The sequence below is a fragment of the Coffea arabica genome, chromosome 3c, assembly GCF_036785885.1.
Source record: "Coffea arabica cultivar ET-39 chromosome 3c, Coffea Arabica ET-39 HiFi, whole genome shotgun sequence".
NCBI lineage: Eukaryota > Viridiplantae > Streptophyta > Magnoliopsida > Gentianales > Rubiaceae > Coffea > Coffea arabica.
Window position 1 is genome coordinate 15,128,832 of NC_092314.1, and position 24,202 is coordinate 15,153,033.

At 34.0% G+C, this 24,202-nt stretch overlaps 2 protein-coding genes across 10 annotated transcripts; both read left to right on the forward strand.

The window, feature by feature from the left end:
• Positions 1–61: 61 nt before the first annotated feature.
• On the forward strand, positions 62–7,889 carry LOC113734761 (pentatricopeptide repeat-containing protein At2g27610). 5 transcript variants are annotated; one of them, XM_072082354.1, is made up of 6 exons: positions 63–376; positions 967–1,828; positions 2,269–2,404; positions 2,585–5,253; positions 5,788–5,840; positions 7,572–7,889. In XM_072082354.1, exons 3-4 carry the CDS (start codon positions 2,306–2,308, stop codon positions 4,796–4,798), a joined length of 2,313 nt encoding a protein of 770 aa, XP_071938455.1. In that variant the 5' UTR covers positions 63–376; positions 967–1,828; positions 2,269–2,305; the 3' UTR covers positions 4,799–5,253; positions 5,788–5,840; positions 7,572–7,889. The 5 variants fall into 5 exon arrangements, with proteins under 5 accessions (XP_027117219.2, XP_071938455.1, XP_071938456.1 ...); XM_027261418.2 differs by having other exon boundaries at positions 62–376; positions 967–2,404; XM_072082355.1 differs by having other exon boundaries at positions 65–376; positions 967–2,489.
• Positions 7,890–15,875: 7,986 nt separating this feature from the next.
• LOC140004019 (clathrin interactor EPSIN 3-like) lies at positions 15,876–23,654 on the forward strand. 5 transcript variants are annotated; one of them, XM_027261429.2, is made up of 14 exons: positions 15,876–16,021; positions 16,703–16,801; positions 16,967–17,018; positions 17,522–17,601; positions 17,684–17,762; positions 18,005–18,088; positions 18,208–18,353; positions 18,860–19,234; positions 19,790–19,834; positions 19,928–20,035; positions 20,115–20,302; positions 21,236–21,447; positions 21,781–22,708; positions 22,812–23,654. In XM_027261429.2, exons 2-14 carry the CDS (start codon positions 16,767–16,769, stop codon positions 23,255–23,257), a joined length of 2,778 nt encoding a protein of 925 aa, XP_027117230.2. In that variant the 5' UTR covers positions 15,876–16,021; positions 16,703–16,766; the 3' UTR covers positions 23,258–23,654. The 5 variants fall into 5 exon arrangements, with proteins under 5 accessions (XP_027117230.2, XP_071938459.1, XP_071938458.1 ...); XM_072082358.1 differs by having other exon boundaries at positions 19,793–19,834; positions 21,233–21,450; positions 22,812–23,402; XM_072082357.1 differs by having other exon boundaries at positions 21,233–21,450; positions 22,812–23,299.
• Positions 23,655–24,202: the final 548 nt, after the last annotated feature.

Genomic DNA, 24,202 nt, shown 5'->3' on the forward strand with positions numbered 1-24,202 from the left:
ATAGCCATTTTGTTCATATGTAATTTCCAGCTATTAATCTTGAGCTTTAAATGAATAAGCAATTTTCTCATTTAGCATTCCCGGCTATTAATCATAAAGTGGGCATACAAGTTTTTATCTCTGCCGCGCGAAGCGCGGTTTACCTCTCCTAGTTTCTTTCTCAGCCGCACAAAGCCACAAACGCACAGACGGGCAACGGCACCATTTCTCATTTCTCCTTGGCTTCACTTCACTTTCTCACTTTCTCAGTTCCTCCATTCCTTCAATTTCTAGTTAATCTATTTTTTTTTTCTTCATCATCCTTCCACATCCAAATATCCACAACAAGATCAGCACACTATTATTTTTAGACGGGACTCCAAAGCTTTGCATCTTGGTAAGTTTAATTTTTGCCTTTTCTTGATTTTTGTTTTCTATATTATCTTTAGTGGATTTTTTCGTATTTTCTTCTTTTTTTTCCCCAAATTTTCATCCGTTTATGAATCATAAATTCTTTGGCAGTCATGTTTGGAGAAGTTATTTTTTGGATGAAGTATCAAATTAATAAAATTAGTCATGTTTGGTTTTTTAATTTTGTATTTTTCTGGAATTAATATTTGGAATGCCCTTTTTTTGTTCCATTGATATTGTTTGTGACAATAACCGTATGCAACTAATTTATGATTTATAATTATAGTATGCAACCGTATGCCCTTTTTTTATTCAATTAATTTTTGTGACCAAAAACTAATTTCTGCTCAAATGTTCAAAGTTCATACGGCTCAAATGTTTGTCTTTTGTGGAGATATGCAATATACTTCAGTTATAGGAGATTTTTTTTATTTTTTTTTAGATTTCATCTCGTATATTTTTATGGCTTGATCATTGGTGTTATGACTGGGTATAGCCCAAAATTTTTATGGCTTTTTTTTTTAGTTTCACCGATTTGATTTATATTTTTTGTAATAAACTTTTTAACTTTTTCAGGTTAAATTGATGAAATTGTGAAGGGGGTGCTCATGCCTTGTCATGCCAATGATGGACATTTGTTATTCAAATTGTATGCCTTGAATATGAGTTGAACTCTTTTATGGACTTTTTTGGAATTGTGAAAGAATGTCAATATTTATTTTAGTTATTTGTGTGTTTTTGTTTGTGATAATTGGTGAATATTTGGGCTATATCTATTTATGTTTGTAATGAATTTATGAAAACTTGCGGTGAATTATGATATTTTAGTTATATTTGTCATTCCAGGTTTCATGTATAATTTTTAAAAAATTTATTATTATCTCAACTTAAATTTAGTTTTAAGTTATATTGATGAATGTATTTTAGGGACTTAAGTTATTAATAACCATGTTAGAATGTACATTAACCGTCAAGTTCCAATGTAGACTGTACAGTGAAGACCTATGAAATATTTAGCATTAAAGCTGCAAAAAAAAAAAAAAAAAACAGAGAACCGTTGAACCGGCTGGTCGGACCGGTCGGACCGTGAACCGCCCCCTTCTCCGGTTCACTGGCCGGTCCGAGTTTAAAAACATTGCCATAACTCAGAGGAATCTACGGACCGTAATTTAACCATTTTCCAAAGCAGAAAATGGACAAATCATTTGGCCTTGCTTAGCACTTTTCTTTATCTCCGCAATCAGCTTTCTTCTCCTGTGCTTGTAATCCCCCGGTCTCTTCCTTTCTCTATCTCTGTTTCTATTTATCGAGCATCCCTTTGTTCTCCTACTCCCAACTCACTTACCACCCTGCATCCTTCTCATAGGCTTAAGAATTTCAGGATGCCATTATCCCCATGGTCCAGCTACCGCAATTCTGAAATAGTAGCATAGTAAAGGTATATCCATTTCAGTTGTATCCACTCGTTTAGTTAACACCTGCAACAGCCACTTGTATCTGTTATTTATTCAAATTCAGCAGAATTTTAGCAATTTATTAACTTGCACTGACTCAGCAATTTCAGAATTTAAGAATTTCAGCAATTTCTTAACACTGCTATTCAACATTGAAAGATTGTCAATTCGTTCTTTATTTCATGCACTGAGTTTTTTCGGAAATTAAGCCCAGAAATTTTATTTTGAGATCAGTCTTGGAGATACACCAGCTATTGAACAGTTCAAGATGGATTGTTATAAGTGACTAATACCACCTGATTCTAGCTGAAGTACGCCTCAAGGAAATGACCCTTAAATTTAAGAAGATGAATAGTAAAGGGTTTCTCATTTGGGATATTTTTGGTTGAATTAGTATCCGTTTTCTGCGTTGTTTATTACACAGGCAAGCTATTTGACACAATGGCTAAGTGAATCGTGTAATGGTAGATGTGTTTTCATTGCTAGCCATGGTAGCACGCTCTCTTCTTGAGTTCAAATCTTTAGAACTTCGACATCATCCCAAGGTGTCAGCTAACAAAGTGAGTCTTTCTCTATTTCCCACTCAATCTCACAAACACACACGCACAAATGGGGAGCTACTAGGTGGTGGTGACAGATTATCTGGTAATGATTTTTCAGTTTACAATGCTGTGCAAGTCTCTTTATTGTTGTTTAACTCAAACAACCAACTTAGTAATCATAAAGACAATTTCTTGCAGGGTAGAAAATTGGTAACCAATATATCATTTCCAACCACCAAAAAAGGGAGTTTATATTTGGGAAACACACTCTTGAAGTCTAGTGTTAGTGACGAAGGTTATGAGAAGACTCAAGCTCAAGAGCTGATCGATGGTCTTCATGAATGTGCAGCCAATGGGTTACTTAAAGAAGCAAAATCTATACATGGACATATATTGAGGTGTCATTTTACCGGTGATAATTTGATGGTTCTACTCAATCATGTAATGCATGTGTATTCAAAATGCTCGAATTTTGGATTAGCTAGGTTAGTGTTCAACAATATGACACAGAGAAATGTTTTTTCTTGGACTATAATGATAGAGGGGTCCACAAACAATGGTTTTCTGCATGATGGTTTGAAGTATTTCTCTGAGATGCAGAAATGTGGAATACAGTTGGATGCGTTCACATATTCGGTAATACTACAGTTATGTATAGGGTTGAATTGTCTTGATTTAGGTGAAATGGTGCATGCCCGGATTCTCATAACAGGTTTTGCATCACATGTTTTTGTGAGCACTTCACTGCTTAACATGTACGCCAAGTTAGGAGATGTTGAGGAATCACTGAAGGTATTTGATAGCATGAATGAGCATAATGAAGTCTCTTGGAATGCAATGATATCGGGTTTCACAGCAAATGGGCTTTACTTGGAAGCTTTTAACCATTTTCTTATGATGATGGAGCATAGATATGCTCCGGACATGTATAGTATAATCAGTGTCTTAAAGGCAGTTGGAATGTTGGGTGATGCTGGCAAGGGCAAGCAAGTCCACAATTATGCATCTAATTTGGGTTTGGACTCTAATGTTCGTGTGGGCACTGCATTAATTGATATGTATGCGAAGTGTGGTGCTTTAAGTGATGCACAATCTGTATTTTATAGTAACTTTTCTAATTGTGGACTAAATATGCCGTGGAATGCTATGATTGGGGCCTATTCACTGTGTAATTACAGCCAAGAAGCTGTGCAACTTTATTCTGAAATGTGTTGGAACAACATAAAGTCAGATGTCTACACTTATTGTAGTGTGCTTGATGCTATTGCCAGTTTGAAGTGTTCCCATTTTTTGAAGCAGGTTCATGGAAAAGTTTTAAAGTCTCGGTATGATTTGATGGACCTAAGTGTTGAAAATGCTATAGCAGATGCATATTCCAATTGCACATCTCTTGGAGATGTAAGGAAGGTCTTTGACACAATGAAAGATAGAGATCTTGTTTCTTGGACCACATTAGTGGGTGCTTATTCTAGATGTTCTGATTGGGAGGAAGCACTAGTAATTTTTTCTCAAATGAGGGAAGAAGGTTTTTTACCTAATCATATCACTTTTTCTACTATACTTGATGCATGTGTTGGCCTTTGTTCCCTTGAACTTGGTGAGCAGCTCCATGGCCTTGTTTATAAACTTAGATTGGATACTGATAACTGCATAAATAGTGCTCTAGTTGACATGTATGCTAAGTGTGGCAGCATAACGGTGGCAAGGAAGGTTTTTGATTGCATCTCAACCCCTGATGTTGTTTCATGGACTGCTATCATATCAGGTTATGCCCAACATGGATCTGCAGCAGATGCACTTCAACTGTTCAGGAAGATGGAAAAGTTGAATGTTAAAGCCACTGCTGTAACTTTGTTGTGTGTTTTATTTGCTTGTAGTCATGCTGGAATGGTGGAAGAAGGTCTTGACTATTTTTGGTCCATGGAGGATAAATATGGTTTGGAGCCTGAGATGGAACACTATGCTTGTATTGTTGACTTACTTGGTCGTGTGGGCCGTCTTAATGAAGCATTTGAATTTATAAAAGCAATGCCAATAAAACCAGATGAAATGGTCTGGCAGACATTGTTAGCAGCATCCAGGATCCATGGGAATATTAATTTGGGAGAAATAGCAGCAAAGAATATTCTTTTAATGCAGCCAAATTATTCAGCTCCCTATGTTCTTTTGTCCAACATGTATACAGAAAAAGGGAGCTTCAGATATGGACTTCAATTGAGGAAGATGATGAAACAGCAAGGTATTGCAAAGGAGCCAGGATATAGTTGCATATCATTGAAAGGTAGAGTCCACAGGTTTTATGCTAGAGATCAGGAGCACCCAGAAAAAGATGACATATATCTGAAGTTGGCAGAATTAAGGAAGATGATCAAGGCATTTGGTTATGTGCCTGATACAAAATGTGCCTTGTGAGGAGAGGATTAAAATGTATTTGTGAAAGTAAAATTTTTTTATTCTTTGGATATAATTTGGTAGAGAAATGCCCATCATTTGTGGAAAGCTTTCCTGTTGAAGCACTGAATTGAAGATCGGAGACACATTCAACTATGGGAATTTCTAAATTACAAGCAACTGTAGGTTGGCAACAATTTCCATGTCTTGATATGTGGTATATGCCATTTCAAAACCAGTGCCGTGCATCCCCCATTCCCCCTGTTATTTGACGACAAATGGCAGAGCAGTGACATTTGGAATTTGCTGATCATAGATCACTGAATGGTAGCAATTATGGTGTTATGTATTCTATCGGATTCATGAACATATTTGGGGAATGCTTTCTGAAACTTGAGTTTTTTTTTCTGTGACTTCAAACAATCATCAAGAAGCAAGCATTGTATTCTTGATCACAACCTTTGAATATCTTCTTGGTGAGTGCCCTTTGCTGAAGCAAAAATTTCATGAATAACATTGTCCAATTTATTAATATGCAGCTTGCAATAATTTGTTCACTTTTGAAGAAATGCATGGTTGCTGTATGATTTTCTCATGATGTGGCAGTTTGTCATTAGGAAGTCTCCTTCTTAGTTGTTATTATTAGGTTGATAAGTAAGAAGATACACAGTTAAGATATAGCCATAGTTGCAAATGAACTGGTATCAACAGATATACATTTTTGTGGGTAATACATATATATTCATATATATAGGTGGTAGTTGTAATTCTTTAACGGGGAGTTCTTTTTCCATGTGGTGACTGGTATCAACAGATATACATTTTTTTGGGTAATACATATATATCCATAGATATAGGTGTTAGTTGTACTTCTTTAGCGGGGAGTTCTTTTGCCAAGTATGTGGTGATTTACTATGTTTGGTACTGGATTTCTAGTTTGGAAATTATAATGTCATTCTACTTATATGCAATACTGACTAACACTGTTTTTTTCTTTTTTTGAACAACAGATATTTAAGCATTGATCTTCTTTAGTTGGACACAAACTCATCAGCCAACAACGGTATTCTTTCTCCCAATCACTAGCTTATTATTGTTGTTGAGGAAATATCTGATATATGCATCAATGTTGACAAAACTTTGACTAGAGCAGTAGTTTCAAATTCTTTGCACACAAAATAATCTGATGGTCCTTTGAGATGCAACCATCGAGGATCAAGAACTAAATCCTAGGCTCATGGCTAACTTCGAGTATAGACAGCTCTCACCTTAACATTCTCATTTCCCCTTTCTTTTTACTCATTTTTTCTTGTTTCATTGCCATTTTGCTATGGCTTGCAATTGTAAAACTATTTTCTGCTCTATTTTCTGTTAGAATATGATCTAACAAAGAAACCTATATGATTAGAGATAATAAGGGAAAGTATTTATTGTAGCTTTATATGTCCTATTTGCTGTGGGACTACAAACTTGTGCAGGCCCTTGTGGGGCATGATTATGTAATAGGACCTTCACGTACTGTTTCTGATTTTCCTCTTCTTATTGTTCTACGGATTATAACATGGCTTCCATGTTTTTAAGAGGAAGTGTAAATTAGATATGCATTTTAGAAAGACAGGCAATGATGCAGTTGATTGCTAATTCTGTGTGTTAAGCAAGAATGACAAAGAATGGATTTTTGTTTCTCAAAATGATGAGAAAACTTGAAGGATGAAGTTATACATGTAGTCTAAGGAACTAATATGAGTGAAAAACCAGTATTTTGATTCTCAATCTGCCATATAAACTTTTCTATTGTTCAAATCAGCATTTTAAGTGCAAAATTTTTGTTCAATATACCGTCATCTCCTTTGAAGCTATTATCCGATATTAACTTGATTGATAGATGACTGTGAACAGCTTGGGAGGACTGTATTTTTCTTCTATATTTAGATTGTCTGCTAAATTTGAATAATAATGTGAAATAATAAATCTATTGGATAGCTGTACCTTATGTGTAATTGTAAATTTAGCACAAACTCTTTCTTTTTCTTTTTTTGATAAATGATTTAGCACAAACTCATATACTAGTATTAACCTTTAATGGCACAAGTCATCTAAAATTAGTTACAATCAAAATCTTCAGGTAATTACTACCGAAATATAAATGGAGATGGTAAACTAAATTAGACTTTTATACTTTAGAGGCTAATTTACAAAATCTAGAGTTTAGATGGTAAATTGAGGACAGAAAAAACTTTATATGGCAAAATGAGCTTTGGCTGTTATATCGTGGTATTAGTTTTTTAAATATTGAAGATTCTTTTTATCTAACAATACGTATATAATTAAGTTGCACCACAAATTTGTAAACTTGATGGCTCATGTCATTAATGAACAAAATCCGTGAGAACATTTAAATATCTTTCCTTATTAGTGTCTTGGTAGTAAATTAGTGTTAAAGGAGAGGCTTTAACATGAAAAAAGAAAAAAAGATAATAAACAAAAAGGTCTCCGGAATGCAAATCTTCCACTGCTGAATTCCTGTAGATTTTCAGGCTGAGATTTTGAAGATTCCAGCATAAGAAAGCATCTTGTTTGATAATTTCTTTTGATTGTTTGATGGTTACCATTTGTGTTTCTTCAGAAAGGACCAAACTGGGCCATTTAACTGCTTGAAATACTTGTTTCTTTTAGTTTTAGTGAACAAGTGGTTATGATTCACCAGATTCAAGCCAATTTTAACATGACATGGTATGGTTATGCTTTCCATTTTTTCCATATCTAATATTTACCTCTTTTGCTTAACTTTCAGGAAAGTTGAACTTCTATGGCGTTTGATGTGAATGTCTGAACTTGCATACCTGACAGATTTGCTGAACTTGTGTGCATGCAGATTTCATATGTGATCCATCTGTAAGGACAAGAAGATTTGAATAAGCTTAGTAAAAAGGACAGGGGATATAGATGTGCATGATAATCTGTACCATAACCATACAAGGGATAAGCAGTAAAATGTATGGCAAGTGCAGAATGGTCTGCATGAATCATTTACATCTATGCAGAACATTGCGATTACTATTTTATCTCCTTTTGGCACACTCTCTATGACAAAATCCTTCTTTGTATGGTACTCTCTACGCCAGCATCAAGTTTGTTAAATGGTCCAAAATTTGACTGCAATGAAATATGTTGACCCAGCCAAATATGTTGACTTTTTTTTTTTTTCCGGACACGATAGACCTGCAGTTACTTTATATTAGGGGGAAGGGAACCTGAAGAGGTCTAAGAAGAACTCGAAGGGGATTGAATCACCATCGATCTAGACAGGTACCTATGCATCCGCTGATGACATTTTCAAGAAAAAAATGGATTTTAGAATGTAGACAGGGGATTTGATTCTTTGACCTACACTCAAGTAGAGTTTTAAAACTCTCTCGGTGATCAACTATTTTAGGAGTAGCTGGTTGTTAATATGGCGGACTCATTTGCTTTTTAATCATTTCCAGAGAGGATGGACGTACACTTACTAAAAGAAATGGCAACAACTATGGGAGAATGACTCTCAAGTTTAATCCTATTTTCAACGTTTTGTAGCATGAAATGGCCTACAACCCAAACTTGGGAAAAACTAGACATGGAAACACTTTTGACCACGAACATTCTTACAATCAAATAAAAGGGTCTTATTACAATTTCGAATTCTGCACTGTGGGAAACTAATTAGAAACTGCCGCATAAACAATTAGGATTAAGGAATATCGGTTTAGCCCTTGTGGGTATTTATTCTTCACATCAAATCGGTTTTTTTACATTGCTAAATGAATAAGTAAATAGCTGAGAATAAACGGGTACATTTAAAATGAATAAATATAAATTTGAAATTTGAAATCTAAATTTATTAAGTTATTGAATTGTTAATATTAAAATCTTAACATTTAAATATATTTTGCATTAAATAATAAGTGAATAGCTTTTCACTTTTTTTTGGAATAAGTTTTGCCTGTGCAATTTAGAGCTACTTAAATAATTAAGATGCTCTACTCTTTGTCATCAAACACGTCTGAATATATTAAAATTTGAACCATTAAAATTAAGTACTGAATTGAATTATCAAACAGGGCCACTAAAAAATTGCTTAACGCATCATATCCTATGGTGGTTAAAAAAAAAAAAAAAGTTGTGAGACAAGGTTCAATGACAAGAAAGGTAAGATTATTTTTTTTTTTTTTGTGGGCTGCTATGGAGAATAAAGGCTTCATGTACAACAAGGCTGATGTTTATGCTTGACTTAAGTTCCATTACATTGTTAGGCAAAACTAGCTTTTTCATTGCTGCAAATTTGTCATATTCCAACCATGATACCACAGAAGAAAGTATAGATTAATCCTTTATTTAGTTATTAATTTTTGTAAATTATACCCTGCAGAACAATTTTACTGCAAGTCCATAGCTATCATTCCATCCGCACTAACAAATACAATTGGTTGATTTACAGCGTTGCATGATGAGAAGTACAACCGACAAGACTTACTAGAATAAGAATCCAAGAAATTCCATCCTTTATGTGTCAAATTGCGTGGCCAGTATGAAAAGACTCCTCAACTGGTGTTTGTTAAAAATTAGTCATTTAACAGTTAATTGTTGTTCAGATAAACAATTATGAAAAGTTGTCATCATTCTGAAAAATTATCACAAAGGAATCGGTTCCAAATTAGTGGGAAGGATCTATAATTGCAAACTATATGTTTGTTTTCTCATAGTAGCTTTAGTTGTAAGCCTTGTGACAGGATGATAGTTGTATGTTTGTACTACAATAACTTTTTAACTAACAAAAGGTGACAAGAAGAATGTAGATTAGGCTTTGATGATTTAGGGGTTTGGCTTTTTTCTTTTTTCTTTTTAAAAAAAAAAAAAAAAAACCTTGGCCTAGAGAGAGAGAGAGAGATGAGAGGAAGAAAATGAGAAATTTGAAAATATTTGGATATTTAGGAAATATATGGAAGGATTTAAAGAGTCTACGTTACTACATTTCTCCTATCCCCCTCCAAAAAAATTTTTTGACATAGATATGGCATTTTAGCAATTTAGAATTTGCTTCTGTCAGTTTTCAAAAAAGAAGAAAATGAATTCACTTCTTTCAATTTTCTCTCTTCTAATCTTCCATTTGGGCTGAGTTTTTTTTTTTTTTTTTTCATTGTAGCTGTCACTTTCATTCTCTTAATCTATTCTTTTCTCTACTTTCTTCTCCAAAAATTCTCCCAAACCGAAGAAAACCAAGTTCTCTACTTTCCTTTCCTTTCCTTTACCTCTCCAAATCCCTTGCTAAGTTTGAAATTATTTTCACTATATGATAATTTTGAACTTTTTTGTATATTTAAAATAGAGTGTTCTACGTATTTTATCACTATGACCGGTGATATGAAACTTAATTTCAATTTAAATGTACACATGAAGGTACTTGTTTGAAGCACTTTTAGATTCCTAAAGTTATCTAATAAACTATAAAATTGAAAGTGTAATGACCTTTATAAGGATATATTGGAAACTAATTCCATACCCATCTATGTCAGTATGATAGGGGAATTAGGGATAATATCAGAAAATTTCGCTGAGATTTCTCTTAATACCACTTAGCACTTTTAAATTTTTTTTTAAAATATCACTTACTTCTCTTACTTTTGTTATTTGTATAACAAAATTTTAAAAAATCCTCAACTACTCTTTTTGCTCATTTTGCTAAATAAAATACTCCTAAACTACTTTGTTAATGTTAAGAAAAACCACCACCTAAAAATAATGTCTAGTAGTATCATTATATCACAAAGCTATAGTCCATAATAGTAGAAATAAAAAATAAAAAAGATATTTGTAAAGTGATACACTAGCACTAATTCAACTCTATACACTCAAAACCGATTTCTTATGAAACTAATATTTTTTTCAACCTTTTCTCAACTCATGGCCCAAGCTTTTTGAAGTTGTACTAAATCATAATAAAAACCAACTCAAAATAAACAAAAAAAAAAAAAATCATACCCCACTTTATCACAAGCACAAAAAGAAAAAATAAACAAAATTGAATTTACCAAAATTTACAAATGAAAATAGCATAATCATCCAAAAAATAAGTGAGAGATAATGTTAGAGAAAGGGGAAAGAGAACTAAGTGACTTTTATTTCTCTCTCTTTACTTTTTTGAGCTCCATTTAATTTTCAAAATGTTAGGGGTGTTAAAATATATTAGGAGAAGGGTGGAGCTAAATCCACAACTATTAATCTAAATCCATACCCTTACAACCAAGTTGACCAAAAACCCCCTAACATTTATGGGGCTTGCCGGCTTGGTAGAAACTTTTTCAGCAAAAAATTAGTCTTTTTTTTTTTTGTGAAAATAGATGGTGCCAGTTTGAATTTAAACTTTTACATCAGTATGAATAATTTTAAAATTTTTGAAATTTTTAATTCACTTTGATGGCATTAATTCTTTCATCTTATTTGGGTGTGGAGAATGTTTTTAACTCTTTTTATCATATAAGAAAAGATGAAAGATTTTTTTAATTGTGTTAATAAAATATTTTTACCTTTTTGGGATGTTGCACTTCAAAATTAATTTAAGTATAACTAGTTTCTTTTCCATTTACACAAGCACTTTTTTATGTTCTATGATTTTTATTTTTTTTGAACAAAAACTATTCTAAAAGAACTTAAAATGCTATTTTATTAAATTTAATATAGTAATTGTAAGACAAACAATAAAATTAAACATATTAAAAATAGTTAATTTATAACAATTTAGTTTCAATCAAATCTTATCCCGTAATTCAATTATGTTTACTCTAATTAATAGTGGCAAGTCAACATATGAGTGAATGAGATATATTAGGAAATATGTGCAATTAAAAATTTGATTATTTCAAGACTAAAAAGAATTTTAAAAGCAAACTAATAGATTATGAATTTATTATTTGATCAAATTGTTAAAAACCAAGAAAAGTAATTTGAAAGAACTTTTACAACACTGTGTAAAAGAATGTGATTGAAAAACGTCAACGAATATTAGAAATAAAGAATGTGATTGAAGATGATTAGAAAAGGAAAGATATGGATTGATTAACTAAAAAATAAAGAAGATACAATTAATATAACTTTATATAAGGTAGGTAATTAATAGATTTGTTGAAATTGACTATAAATAAGAAACCATGCTATAAATAAGGAAGTAAAAAAGGAAGGGAATTAATAATTTCCAAAAAATAGAAAAAGAATAAAAAAGTAAAATAACACAAACATTAAAGACATCCTTTTTTTTTTTTTCAGAAACGATAGAGCACAAACATTAAAGACATCCACTTAGCAAAAAGATAGATAGTTTACTTGATAGAATGTTAGACTGACCAACTTAACAACCTATCAAAATCATAACTAAATATTATACACACACGCACACAATTTTAGAAACCACTAGCAAATCAATAATTAGATTGATGATATTAAACAATTTCAATAAACTAAAATTTATAATTAATTTTTAAACATCTCTTGTTGTAAGAAAGACAAATTTTTGTATTGAAAATTTTTTTTTATCAAGCTTCTATGGTTTTTTATTGTCATCTTAATATTAGGAGTGCGGATTTAACTCCACCATTAGGAGAAATCTCAAGGGATCTGATATTATCCAATATACTATGCTATGGTGCGTTAATTATGTACCCGTTAGCGTTACAACTTGTAAAATGTGTCAATGTTAAGAGTATCTAAAGGTTTGAATTAAGCTCCTTTCAACTTATCAGACTTATATTAATAAGGTTTAAGCTACTAAAGCAGCCGGTGATCTCTAGTCTAAGTTCTATTCTATGAATGGTTAGTCTAACCAAAAATACCAGAAAAAGGAACGTGCGCACAACCGCGTATATATATTTGTATGTATGTTGACAATTCAAATTTATAGCTCCACAAAGTTTACCAGTCCAAGTTCTTACATGGTGGCTGACATATTCTCCCTATCAGGAAATAGTTTAGGGACAATTTTAGAAACCACTCCTGAAATTTTTGATAATTACAGCCACCACCCTTAAAATTTTAAAAATTACACTTACATCCCTTAATGCTATAGGTGGCAAACCAATCCACTTAACTAAATTTACTCATACCCGCCCATCAATAGATGTGTATAGATATCTTAAATTTTTGTATATGGGTATAAATGGGTTACCCAATAATACTCATTTAATAAATGGGTATTATTGGGTAACCCATCAAAACCAATTAACTCATTTAGAATTCTCTTCTCCCAAATCTCTTCTCTTCCCCCACCCCTTTTTTTTCCCAAATCTTTCATTTTGTCATGATATTAATTACTTTTGTTTCATTATTATTATTATTATTTATTGATTTTATCTTATTTATTGATTTTATCTTAATTTGTTAACTTGTTCATTTTTCAGCATTACTAATTTATGATAAGTTTTAGCCTCTTTTCTTATCTTTCTAAAATAAAATTTTAAATTTTATATATGAAAAAAATGTTAGGAGTTCAAAATTTTTGGATTAAGTTTTATATTAACTTTTGTAGTACTTAGTTCAAATTTTTAAATTCTTATTATTCAATTAATAAATAATATGTAATTTTGTGACATAGAATATAAATGAAAAAAAATTTGGTAATTATGCTTATTGAGTATTATAAGTAAATATTTAAAACTAATGATGGGTACAAAGAGCGATATAAATTGATAACTTAGTTTGCAAAAATGAATGTAAACGAGTTTACAAAAAGTTAAAATAAATGGGTTATAAATGGGTAATTGGGTTATTCAATTCCTTTTTTGAATTAGATGGGTATAAATGGATTGACTCACTTATACCTATTACTCATTTTACCCAACCCAAACCCGCCTAAATCACCCATTTTGACATCTCTTAATGCTATGAAACGACTATGTTAACCTTCACAAAATTTATAAATTTTAAGTGAAAATAAGTTTAAAAGAGAACAATAGAAATTATTTTTTGGTAATAATTCTTTATCCTAAAACTCTAACGTTATCTAATCTAGTAGTTATACTTCATTTCTAACTTTTTTGACTAGAATTATAAATCAATTTACAAAAAGTCAACCAATTAATTAGGAGACATCTGTTTTGTTAAAATAAGTTTATTAAAAAAGTACTTAACTAACAAATATTTCCAAAGTACCAAAAAGAATGCTTTCAAAATATGGTTTAAATTTTCCTATAAAATAATAACTTGAAATTTTCACCTAATGAATAATGGTGATAATTAATTTTTCAGCATTTAATTTGTTTTATATATCATAGAGGGATAATATTGGATTTTTTTTTTTGACGAAAGTTAGATTAATAAACCTAATCCCAGAAGATTGGATATTATTGGATAATATTGGATATTATTGGATAATAAACCTAATATTAATATTGGATAATATTGGATATTCATTAGATTTTTTTTGCGTATATCATCAATTATCACAAGACATACGTTTTAGGGGAGGTTTTCACAAACTTTCAAATCTTAATGGAGGTAACTGAAATTATTGGAAATTTCAGAGGAGGTTTCTGAAATTATTCCAAAAGTTTAACTGGCTTACAGCTGTGAGCTATTCAGCATTTCATTAAAGAAAGAAAGAATCCTAAAAGATATTTAACAAAATCCCATCATATAAAGCGGGAAATCAAACTTATAATTACATTATAGCCCTCTTAAACTTTTAAACAAGAATCCACTTAAAGTGACAATTAGTACCCATTTTTCTTCTTTATATTTATAGTACCCGTCCAATTTTTGGCTCACATCTTTTAAAGATTGATAATATTCACTATTATTCTGATTTGGCACTTAAGAATTTTTCTTGAAATAGTTATTGGGGCATGCTCTAAACTTGGTAAAAAAATCAAACCATCTCTCTCCACAAGGCATTAATAAGCATTTTTACTGTAAACATGTAATTTTACCGCCATTTCTTAGCTACAATGATATGATTAAATTTAATATTTGCATCATGAACTATGCAAAAATATGTTAGGTAAATTATGCAAAAGGTCAATCTCAAAGTTTGTTGGATTACTATAAGCCAAATTTGTTTAGTAAAAAAATAAATAAATCAGGCTTTGAAGATGAATGTTGTTGCAAAAAAGTTAAAAATCACTGCAGTTTAGAGAACACTTTGGACATCCAAATTGCGCAAATCTTTATGCTATGACAAATTTAAAAAATGATATTTAGATTCTAAACGTTCCCAAGAACCCCTATCCTAGATGTTTTAAAATACCTAACGAGTTCAACAAATTTGAAAGATGAAAAGAGAATTTTATTTAAATGGTTAGCTATACGCTTTAAAGAAGGGGAATGTAATTTGCCTTTATCAATAATCATGGAAGAAGGGGCAAGAACGATTATTAGTATAGTCCTTCCAAATTATCAGCAGCAAACTTAATTAAAAATTTAAAGTCTAAGAAAATGTACGAGCATGATACCATGAACTATATTGTTTTCATGCGATATGTATGTATAAATCCTATATCTAATATTGTAAATTAACATTTAAATACAAAATAGTTTGCAACTATAAACATACAATTTATACTCTATTGAACACATTATTGTATTCCAAACTATTTAAAGTCATTGTAATTTTTTTTTTATCGATACGATAGCTTCCTATATTATGGGGAGGGAGAGGGTCTGAAGAAGTCCTATGGTAAATCGGAGGGACTGAACCATCACCGGATCAGACGATGCATTATATACTTGTCTGAATTTTTTAAACAAGGTCACATTTAATTATGACAAATTGATGGGAGATAAGATTTTTTATCAAACCGAGCCTCCTTAATGTATTGGTGGTCTCTGGTGACGTCTGAGGCAGTTGTACGGACGATGGACGCAGTAAACATAACTAGAAGTCTAGAAGTACTGCTGTAACAGTAGTAGTGTACATGAACAAAAAGGTCAAAATAAGAGTCCCAAATGAATAATTAAAAAAAGTTCCTGCGTAAACGGTGCGCTGTCTCCCTCTTCACCCTCCAACAGCTCCCCTTCTCTCTTTATTTTTCGTTTTTCCTCTCTATCAATTATTCCTGAATTCCCATTTCAAACCAATTTCGTCATTGTCAGCTCCTTTTTCTTCTCCTTTCCTTCCCAGAAGGAGCTCGCGTCTCTTCCCTTCCCCCTCTTCTCTCTCTAGATCTGACGTATATTCCTTGTCCGACGTCGTTTGGAGGCCCCCAAGCTCCCGATCCTAAGGTGATTTTCTCTATTTGTTGTTGCAATTCGATCAGTTATATTTAATTTGTTAGCTATTTAGATCGCTGATTTCTTCCACCCCCTTTTTTTTTCATTGGATCCCATTGTCATAGTTCTCCGCGAGATCCATTTTGTTTGGGCATATATATTGCAAGTAGCTACGGTATTGATTTTTGTTGATCGATATTGCAAGTAGCTTCATTTTTTTTTCGAAATATTAGGGTTTTGTTTGCTTTTTTTTTGTCCCTAGATCATGCGTTTATTTATTTTCTTTAAGTTTTTGATCCGTTGTCTTTTCTTGTTTAATTTTAGAAGTGATGATATTGATTCTTGAAAATTCAGTTTAATACTAATAATCTTGGAAGAATCTTTGGATAGTAGAAGAAATTGGAAGTAAGAGTTTGATAAATGTGATCGACGTTTCCTTACTGAGAGAATATTAGTGCAATTGGAGCAATATAAAATTGTTTTGATTATTGAATATCTTCCTCTTCTTTCTGGTGAAAGAAATTGGGTTTTGGATTATTGTTTCCAGTTTGAAATGTGTATTTAACTATGGATACATTGTTAGTTTGGTTCATTGTAATTTGCTTTGTTTATGATTCTATTTGATTTTGTATATTGCTTTGATGGAGAAGTATATTCGCATGGTTACAAGTGAACAACTTTCATTTCTTTCAGGAAAAAGTGAGAAAGATCCAAACTTTTCTTCAGAAAGGGATTTGCCACCAAAGCTGAAGTTGAAATGAAGAAGGCCTTTGATCAAACTGTCCGGGACATGTGAGCTTTATTTTGAACAGACTATCTTTATTTGTGTTCATCACTATTTGTTTTAGGTGTTGTATAATGCTGTTTAGATGTAAGATTGATCTGTTGGTTTGAGATTTCTCTTCCACTATGATGTTGAGCATGCTGATTGATCTGTGTGATTTCTATGTGTTGCAGTAAGAGGGAGGTGAATAAGAAAGTTCTTAAGGTCCCTTCAATAGAACAAAAGGTAACTTGACTATCTTTTGAGCTACGTGGCAAGCTGAGAAGTTTTCTGTGCATCTTGATTTGTGTATTGCATACTCATTACTTAAATGAAGACTATTGGTTTGATAACCTTGTGATTGGTTATAGAAATTGCTACTTAAGTTTATGGGAGTTTTCTTTTTCATGATTGTAGTCATGGAATACATGGACTCTCTGCTTTCTTCCTGTATATGTTTCTCTTTTGTTTAAGCTGTAAAATTGATAGTTGTAACTGTTAATTGTTATTCTTTTTTCATTGAAGTTTGTGAATCTGGAAAATAACCTTTTAATTTTTCATAACTGCCATTTGTACAACCATATGCAACTCAGTCAAAGTAAATTGTTTATCACCAGCTGTGTCCATGCTGGTCTGCTGGTTTATGAGTGCTGTAGTTCTGAAAGACTAGATCCAATAGGAAAAAGAAAAAACTTTATCACTTATGAACTTGTAACCAAGAAATTTTCTTTGGTTCTTGTATCTTTCAGGTGCTTGATGCTACCAGCAATGAGCCATGGGGTCCTCATGGAACACTTCTTGCTGATATTGCTCAGGCTTCCAGAAATTAGTAAGATTAGATTATCATCCTTTTTCATTGGATGATATTCAGTCAACAGTTACCATTCTAATTTGCATTTCCTTTTCGACAGTCATGAGTACCAAATGATTATGTCCGTTATCTGGAAGCGTATCAATGATACTGGTAAAAACTGGCGGCATGTCTACAAGGTACCTATTAGTCGGGATGTGTTTTTGCAGTTCAATGTCTTTGGAAGGTTCATGTCTTGCGGATGCCAAATGCATCTGGATAGCATAGCTTGAGTTTGTCTTTAGTCTACTGTGGGTTCGACCTCCACTCCCTAAGGGATGTTGCTGCATTAAGTTCCTATTGATTCTGTGGAGTCAGATCAATTCTCAATGCTTTTTTTATTCTCTGGATTTGGAACTCAAGAATCTAATTTTATGTTCAGGCTTTGACAGTTTTGGAGTACTTGGTCGCCCATGGGTCAGAGCGTGTGATAGATGAGATCAGAGAACATGCCTATCAAATACAGGTGAATTTCTTGTCATTTTGGTCCAGAGACTGCAGCTGTAATATGTTATCCAGATCATTGTGGTGAGAGTTTTTTGACCTCTATTACATGATGTTATTCCTCATTTTCTCTTGTACTAGACACTATCCGATTTTCAATATATCGATTCTAGCGGGAAGGATCAAGGCAGCAATGTCAGAAAGAAATCTCAGAGTCTTGTAGTTCTGGTAAATGATAAGGATAGAATACAAGAAGCTCGACAGAAAGCTGCTGCAAACAGGGAGAAGTAAGTATTAGTTGCATATTTCTGGTAACTTAAACAAAAATAGAAATGTTAGTCTTTCTTGCCTTAAATTTTAATTTAGTTTTCCCACCACCAATTCCTTATACAGGAATACTGATAGTTTTTGATGAGTTCTTCTGATCTAAACTCTTATTATCTAATATTCCTTTTGTTTTTACGGGGAGAAAGTCTTACCTTTTTTTATCTCGTAATGAGGTAGCAGTTTGCTTGTCAAGGAGAGCAGATAATATTCGAATAAGCGAGATCTGGAGAGAAGAATAAGATGTGACAGACTTTATTCTTGTTTAATCCAAAATTGTTTATCCTTGCTTGTTATTTCTGTGCTAGCCTTGGTTGTAGTTTTCAAATTTCTGTTAACTGAATTTATTGTACATGCTAAGATTGGTGGATGCCTCCTGAAACTTTCTGAAAACAGAAACTTTTTGCTCAAAGTATAAGCTTGTGAATCGGTTTTTAAGTTCCTGGCCTAAGTAGTGGTAATTTATTAGGTACCGTAACACGTCAGCAGGAGGTATGTATCGGCCTGGTTCATATTCAAGTGCAGGAGGATATGGTGAAAGGTATGATGATGATCGGTATGATGGCCGATATGGAAACAGAGATGAAGAGCGGAATGGATACGGGAGAGAGAGAGAATGGGGTTCTAGAGATGATGACCGATATGGTAGGTATGGGGACCCATATGGCCGTGATGGGGACAGGTACAGCAGAGATGATGACCGCTCTAGCCGAGATGGCTACAGGGATGATGATTATCGTGGAAGAAGTCGAAGTGTTGATGATTATCAATATGGCTCCAGGAGCAGAAGCTCTGACAGAGATCGTGACCGCGCTTATGAAGAAGATGGTCAATATTCTTCCAGGTTTGTCTACTCTTGGTTTCGTTAGTTATGCTAACATAACAAGTGATTTATTTTTTTAATTACCCTTATCATTATGTATTTCTTGGTTTAGTATTTCCCCTAGGGAGCAGAACTAATTAATATAAAATCCATGTTTGCGCATAATGGATTTGTTTATCTAAAATGGAAGTTTGTGAAGGAAAAATGGTCCCTTGCTTGTATGTTAAAAGTCTTTGCTAGATGAAACTTACTACCTTCTCTCCACTCTGGCATTTGTCTCACTTTGAATTTCTCAAACGGTGCATGTTTGTTGACAGTCTTTTCTTTATTCATATTTATGCCAAAACTAAGTTCTTCTGAATTAAATTTAAGGGGCCTTTTGAATGAGATTATTACAATTACTTGACTAGCATATGTGTAACTTGCATTATTAATGCATGAATCTTTGCACCCCTGGATGCATTTAGCTGCTTTCCTTCATTGCTTAGTCTCTTGTTTTTCTGTTCTTCTCCTCGCCCTTTTGTTCCTTTTATTGGTGGTCCATAAGATATAACTAAAAGTCAACTTCTCTGATAGCAGAGGAAATGGTGCCAGGCCAGATGATCAGTCTCAGGATGGAAGGTAATGGTACTAACCAGCAAAAATGTGTGAGAATCTAGTTGTTTTCACGAAGTCCGAGTTCATTCTTCTCTCTTTGATTATGTTTTAATTCAGTTATGGTGGAAGGCATCTCGAGAGGAAATATTCTGAGCAAAACCTTAGCGCTCCTCCTAGTTATGAGGAGGCTGTCAGTGTTGGGCGCAGCCCTACCCATAGTGACCGGTGAGTCCATGCTTTCTTAATCCTTGATTTAATTCGAATTGGATAACTGTTATGGTCCTAATGTCTTAATTGCCCAAAGGGATGGAGAAATTCCTTCGGCAGCTGCACCTAAATCATCTTCTCCGCCTGCAAGTGTGATGCTGAATCAACCAGCCAATAATCTTCCTCCACAGCCTGCCCCTGCTTCACCTCCGCCACCACCTTCAGTTACTGATCAGAAGCAAGATGATGGTTTTGATGAGTTTGATCCTCGTGGCTCATTTTCAGGTAAACTATTCAGATAGGATGCAATTGCAGCATCCATGTCTTTAAGTCGATGGCAGTTACTTTATCTAAACTTCTCTAGTTTTCATGAATTGTTTGTTAATTTATTTGCTTGCAAAGAATCTCTATGTAAAAAGAATCGGATTAATCTTATTTAGTTTGATTTCTCTTAGGATTGTGCTATTGTGGCTGATCAAGGAGTTAAGGAGTACTGATTTCTTAGGATACATATATTTCTTTAGATTAAAACTATCCGAAGGTAGTTTTTTCTGCATTTAGGCATTTCACTATTTGGGTGACTGTTAGATCTTCCTTGTCAAGTATGCCTTTAATAATGAGCAATAAGAGATGCACTTATTAAAATACATTTTCATGTACCTGACAATTTCCTTCATTGATTAGGCTATGACAATGTATTTCCGGACAGTTCTTATGTTCTTAGATTGCACATTATCGGGTCTTGCTCTAAGGCAATAAATTCAAATTATTAGAAATTGTTGTTGTACATTACTATGCATTCTGGCCCAGTGCATTTTTTCCTTCTTCTTTTTGTCTAAATGCTTGTGTACTGTGATTTTTTTTAATAGAAATTGACATCATATATTACTATGCATTCTGGTCTGGTGCATTTTTCCTTCATCTTTTTGTCTAAATGCTTGCGCATAGTGATTGTTTAGCTGGAATGAATTGTTTAAGGAAAATTTGTACTTTTAAGTAGTCTTCCAGAATTGCACTCTACTACTAAATCCTTGCATGGATGGGAAAAGAAGGAAAAGTGAAATTCAAAATGTAATCTGCAGAAGTGTTTCCCAAACCCAGTCTGTTCTTATAACAATTTTATTTTTGCTTGTAAATTGGAGTATTTGACTATTTGTCTTTTATATAAGAGAAGGATTTAACTCTTCTTTTGGGTTATTTGTTTATTTTCTGTAGCAGCTGCTCCAACTACATCAAATGTCACTGTTCCAACTGGTGGTGGTGGTGCAGAACTGGACTTGCTTGGCTCCTTGTCTGATTCATTTTCTGCCAACTCATTGGCTCTTGTGCCAACTACTGCTTTTGCTGCAACTACTGAAGATATGCATGTAAACCCTGGATCTGGGCCCACTTTTGTGGCACCTACATCATCATCATCAGTCTCTAATCAGGTAGTTGTATTAGTTAGAACTGCTGTACCCTCTTTGAGACTTTACCGGGTCATACTATGTCCAGTTGGTCAATAATAGAGCCAATTAGTCAAACTGTTGGCCTAGTTTATGAATTTTTTGAGGGGCACAAAAACTGATATTTGGCATCTTTAGCGACTAAGCTTGTTTCCAGTTAGGCCTCATCAGACCTTGAATTTTTGTGGATTTGGTTTAACCAAAATGTGGGCTTGAAGAACATTTTAGTCACTTTCTAAAATTTGTCAAAATGAGGTCTAGCATTATTTGTCAGTATCATCCACAAGTCTTTAATCTAAAAAGGTGCCTTCTTTGCAGGCATTTGATGATCCTTTTGGTGATGGCCCATTTAAGGCTATGGCTTCCAGTGATGATTTACCTGCTCAGCCCCAAAATGTTGCTCCGACTTTTGCTACTACTGCAAACCAAAGTACAGAACAACCTCAGCTTATTCCGGAGAAGACACAGCCTATTAATAACTTTGGAGGCTCATTTCCTTTTGGTTCCAACATGCAATATTCTCCCCAGGAGTTGTCCACTTCTAATCAGGACATTGACATATTAGCAGATATCCTCCCTCCAACTGGTCCTCAACCTGTTGCAAACCCAGAGACAGCGTATACAACTCCAACTGGACAACCTTCTTTCACGGCAGGTTTTCCTCCTCAAATCAGCCAAACTGCATCACAAGCTGGTTTCCCACCTCAAACTGGTCCAGGTGTGCCACAAACAAATCTCCAAGTTCAACCGGGGCAGGTGGCATCACTGACAAGTTATCCTACTCTACCTGGCCAACCTTCAATGCAATCAGGTTTTCCCGTTCAGTCTGGTCAACTCGTTCCACAGTCAAATTTTCTTGCTCAGACGCCTCAATCTGGTCAACCTGCACCCGTTGCTGGTTTTCAACCTCAGATGGGTGCTTCTCCACAGCAAAATCCTAATTCCTACGGGAATTATAATCCACAACTGGGATCTGCCATTCCAGTTGCCATGCAGATGTCTACACAGCAGAATTCTATGAACTTCCCTTCACAATTGGGTTCTGCTGCCCCCGTGTCCTCACAAGCATCATCTCAATCTCCGCAATTTCAATCAACTACCTCTCTGGTCTCGCAACCTGTGCTTTCAGTGTCAACAGGGTCTGCTGCTGCGGCTCCTCAACCAGCAAAAGATAAGTTTGAGACGAAATCTACCGTTTGGGCTGATACCCTTAGCCGTGGGCTGGTCAATTTGAATATTTCTGGACGTAAGTTCTCATAATGTCTCCTGGTATTTTTGCATGTGACATGGATTAAAACTTGTTTGAACTTGATTTTTTACATCACTACATGTTTTTGGTTGGTTTGCAGCTAAGACAAATCCTTTAGCTGATATTGGAGTTGATTTTGAGGCCATAAATCGCAAGGAAAAGAGGATGGAAAAACCTACAACTGCTCCTGCGGTATCAAATATTACAATGGGCAAAGCAATGGGTTCGGGTTCTGGTATTGGACGTGCTGGTGCAGGTGCACTCAGGGCCCCACCAAACACAATGATGGGTTCAGGTATGGGAATGGGTATGGGTGGTGGGCTAGGCCCTGGTATTGGCATGGGAGGTTATGGATCAGTCAACCAACCAATGGGAGGTGGTATGGGAATGAATATGCCCATGGGAATGAACATGGGTATGGGGCAAGGTGGCCAGATGCAACGGCCAATGGGATTTGCTCCTGGATCTAATATCCCTGGGGGCTATAATCCCATGATGGGAATGGGTAATTATGGTCAACAACCGTATGGTGGTGGCTACCGGTAAATTTTCATGTACCGCCAATGAGATATAGGGTATATAGTAAAAGAGCATGTTTTGTATAAGATCAGAAGTTCAGCCACGGGTACAACTATTGATTCTGGAACTGCATTTGAAGTTCAAAGCTATATTGTTGGCATTCACCTTGTAATTTTTCTGGATAGTGCAGTGTAACATATATGTTTATTCATTCTCAACAGTATCAGTAGATTGTTTCTCAGCTCTGATACTATTTTTTGGATTACAATGGAGTTGCTTAGGTCCAACGGTCGTTTAGATGTTGTGATATGTATACCGAGGACAACCTTCTCAGGTTGTTAAGAACATCGCATTTTGATATAATTTTGTGACTTTCCCATTGAGTTTGTAAACTCGCGAACAATAAAATTCACATTCATCCCAATTCATTTTAATGCACTGTGTTTTCTGCTCAAGATCATGGTGTATTTGGTAGGATTTTAGTAATTTCTTCCTCCGACTTAACGTGTTTTTGCCTGTTAGCCCAGCGTATTAATTACTTGTATATTGGCATGAAATGTACATCACTCAATGATTGTTTCAGTCTGGGAGTTGATATTCACTTGTACGAGAAAAAGGAGGAAAAGGGGTAATAGAATGGAACGTCTGGTACGAGAAAAATGTTATTTGTTGACAACAGCCTTTACCAAGATCGTCATGCGTGGAAAAAGCCAGTCATAGCAGTCAGATGTGTACATATATATAGGATGCATGCATGTTGTTTCACTGGTTCATGTTCCATTGTTCATTTTAAACTTTGGAGTCTGGACTTGGCTAGGTGCAGACTGTGCAGTTATGTAATTTACAAGAACTAGTATACGTTTGGACAGAGAGCTTTTTTAAAATTTTTTTTTTTCTTGAAAGCTTTTTTTTAGTCAAAAATAGTACTGCATATTAAGATAAGCAAACACAGAATTTTTCCCCTTTTTTTTA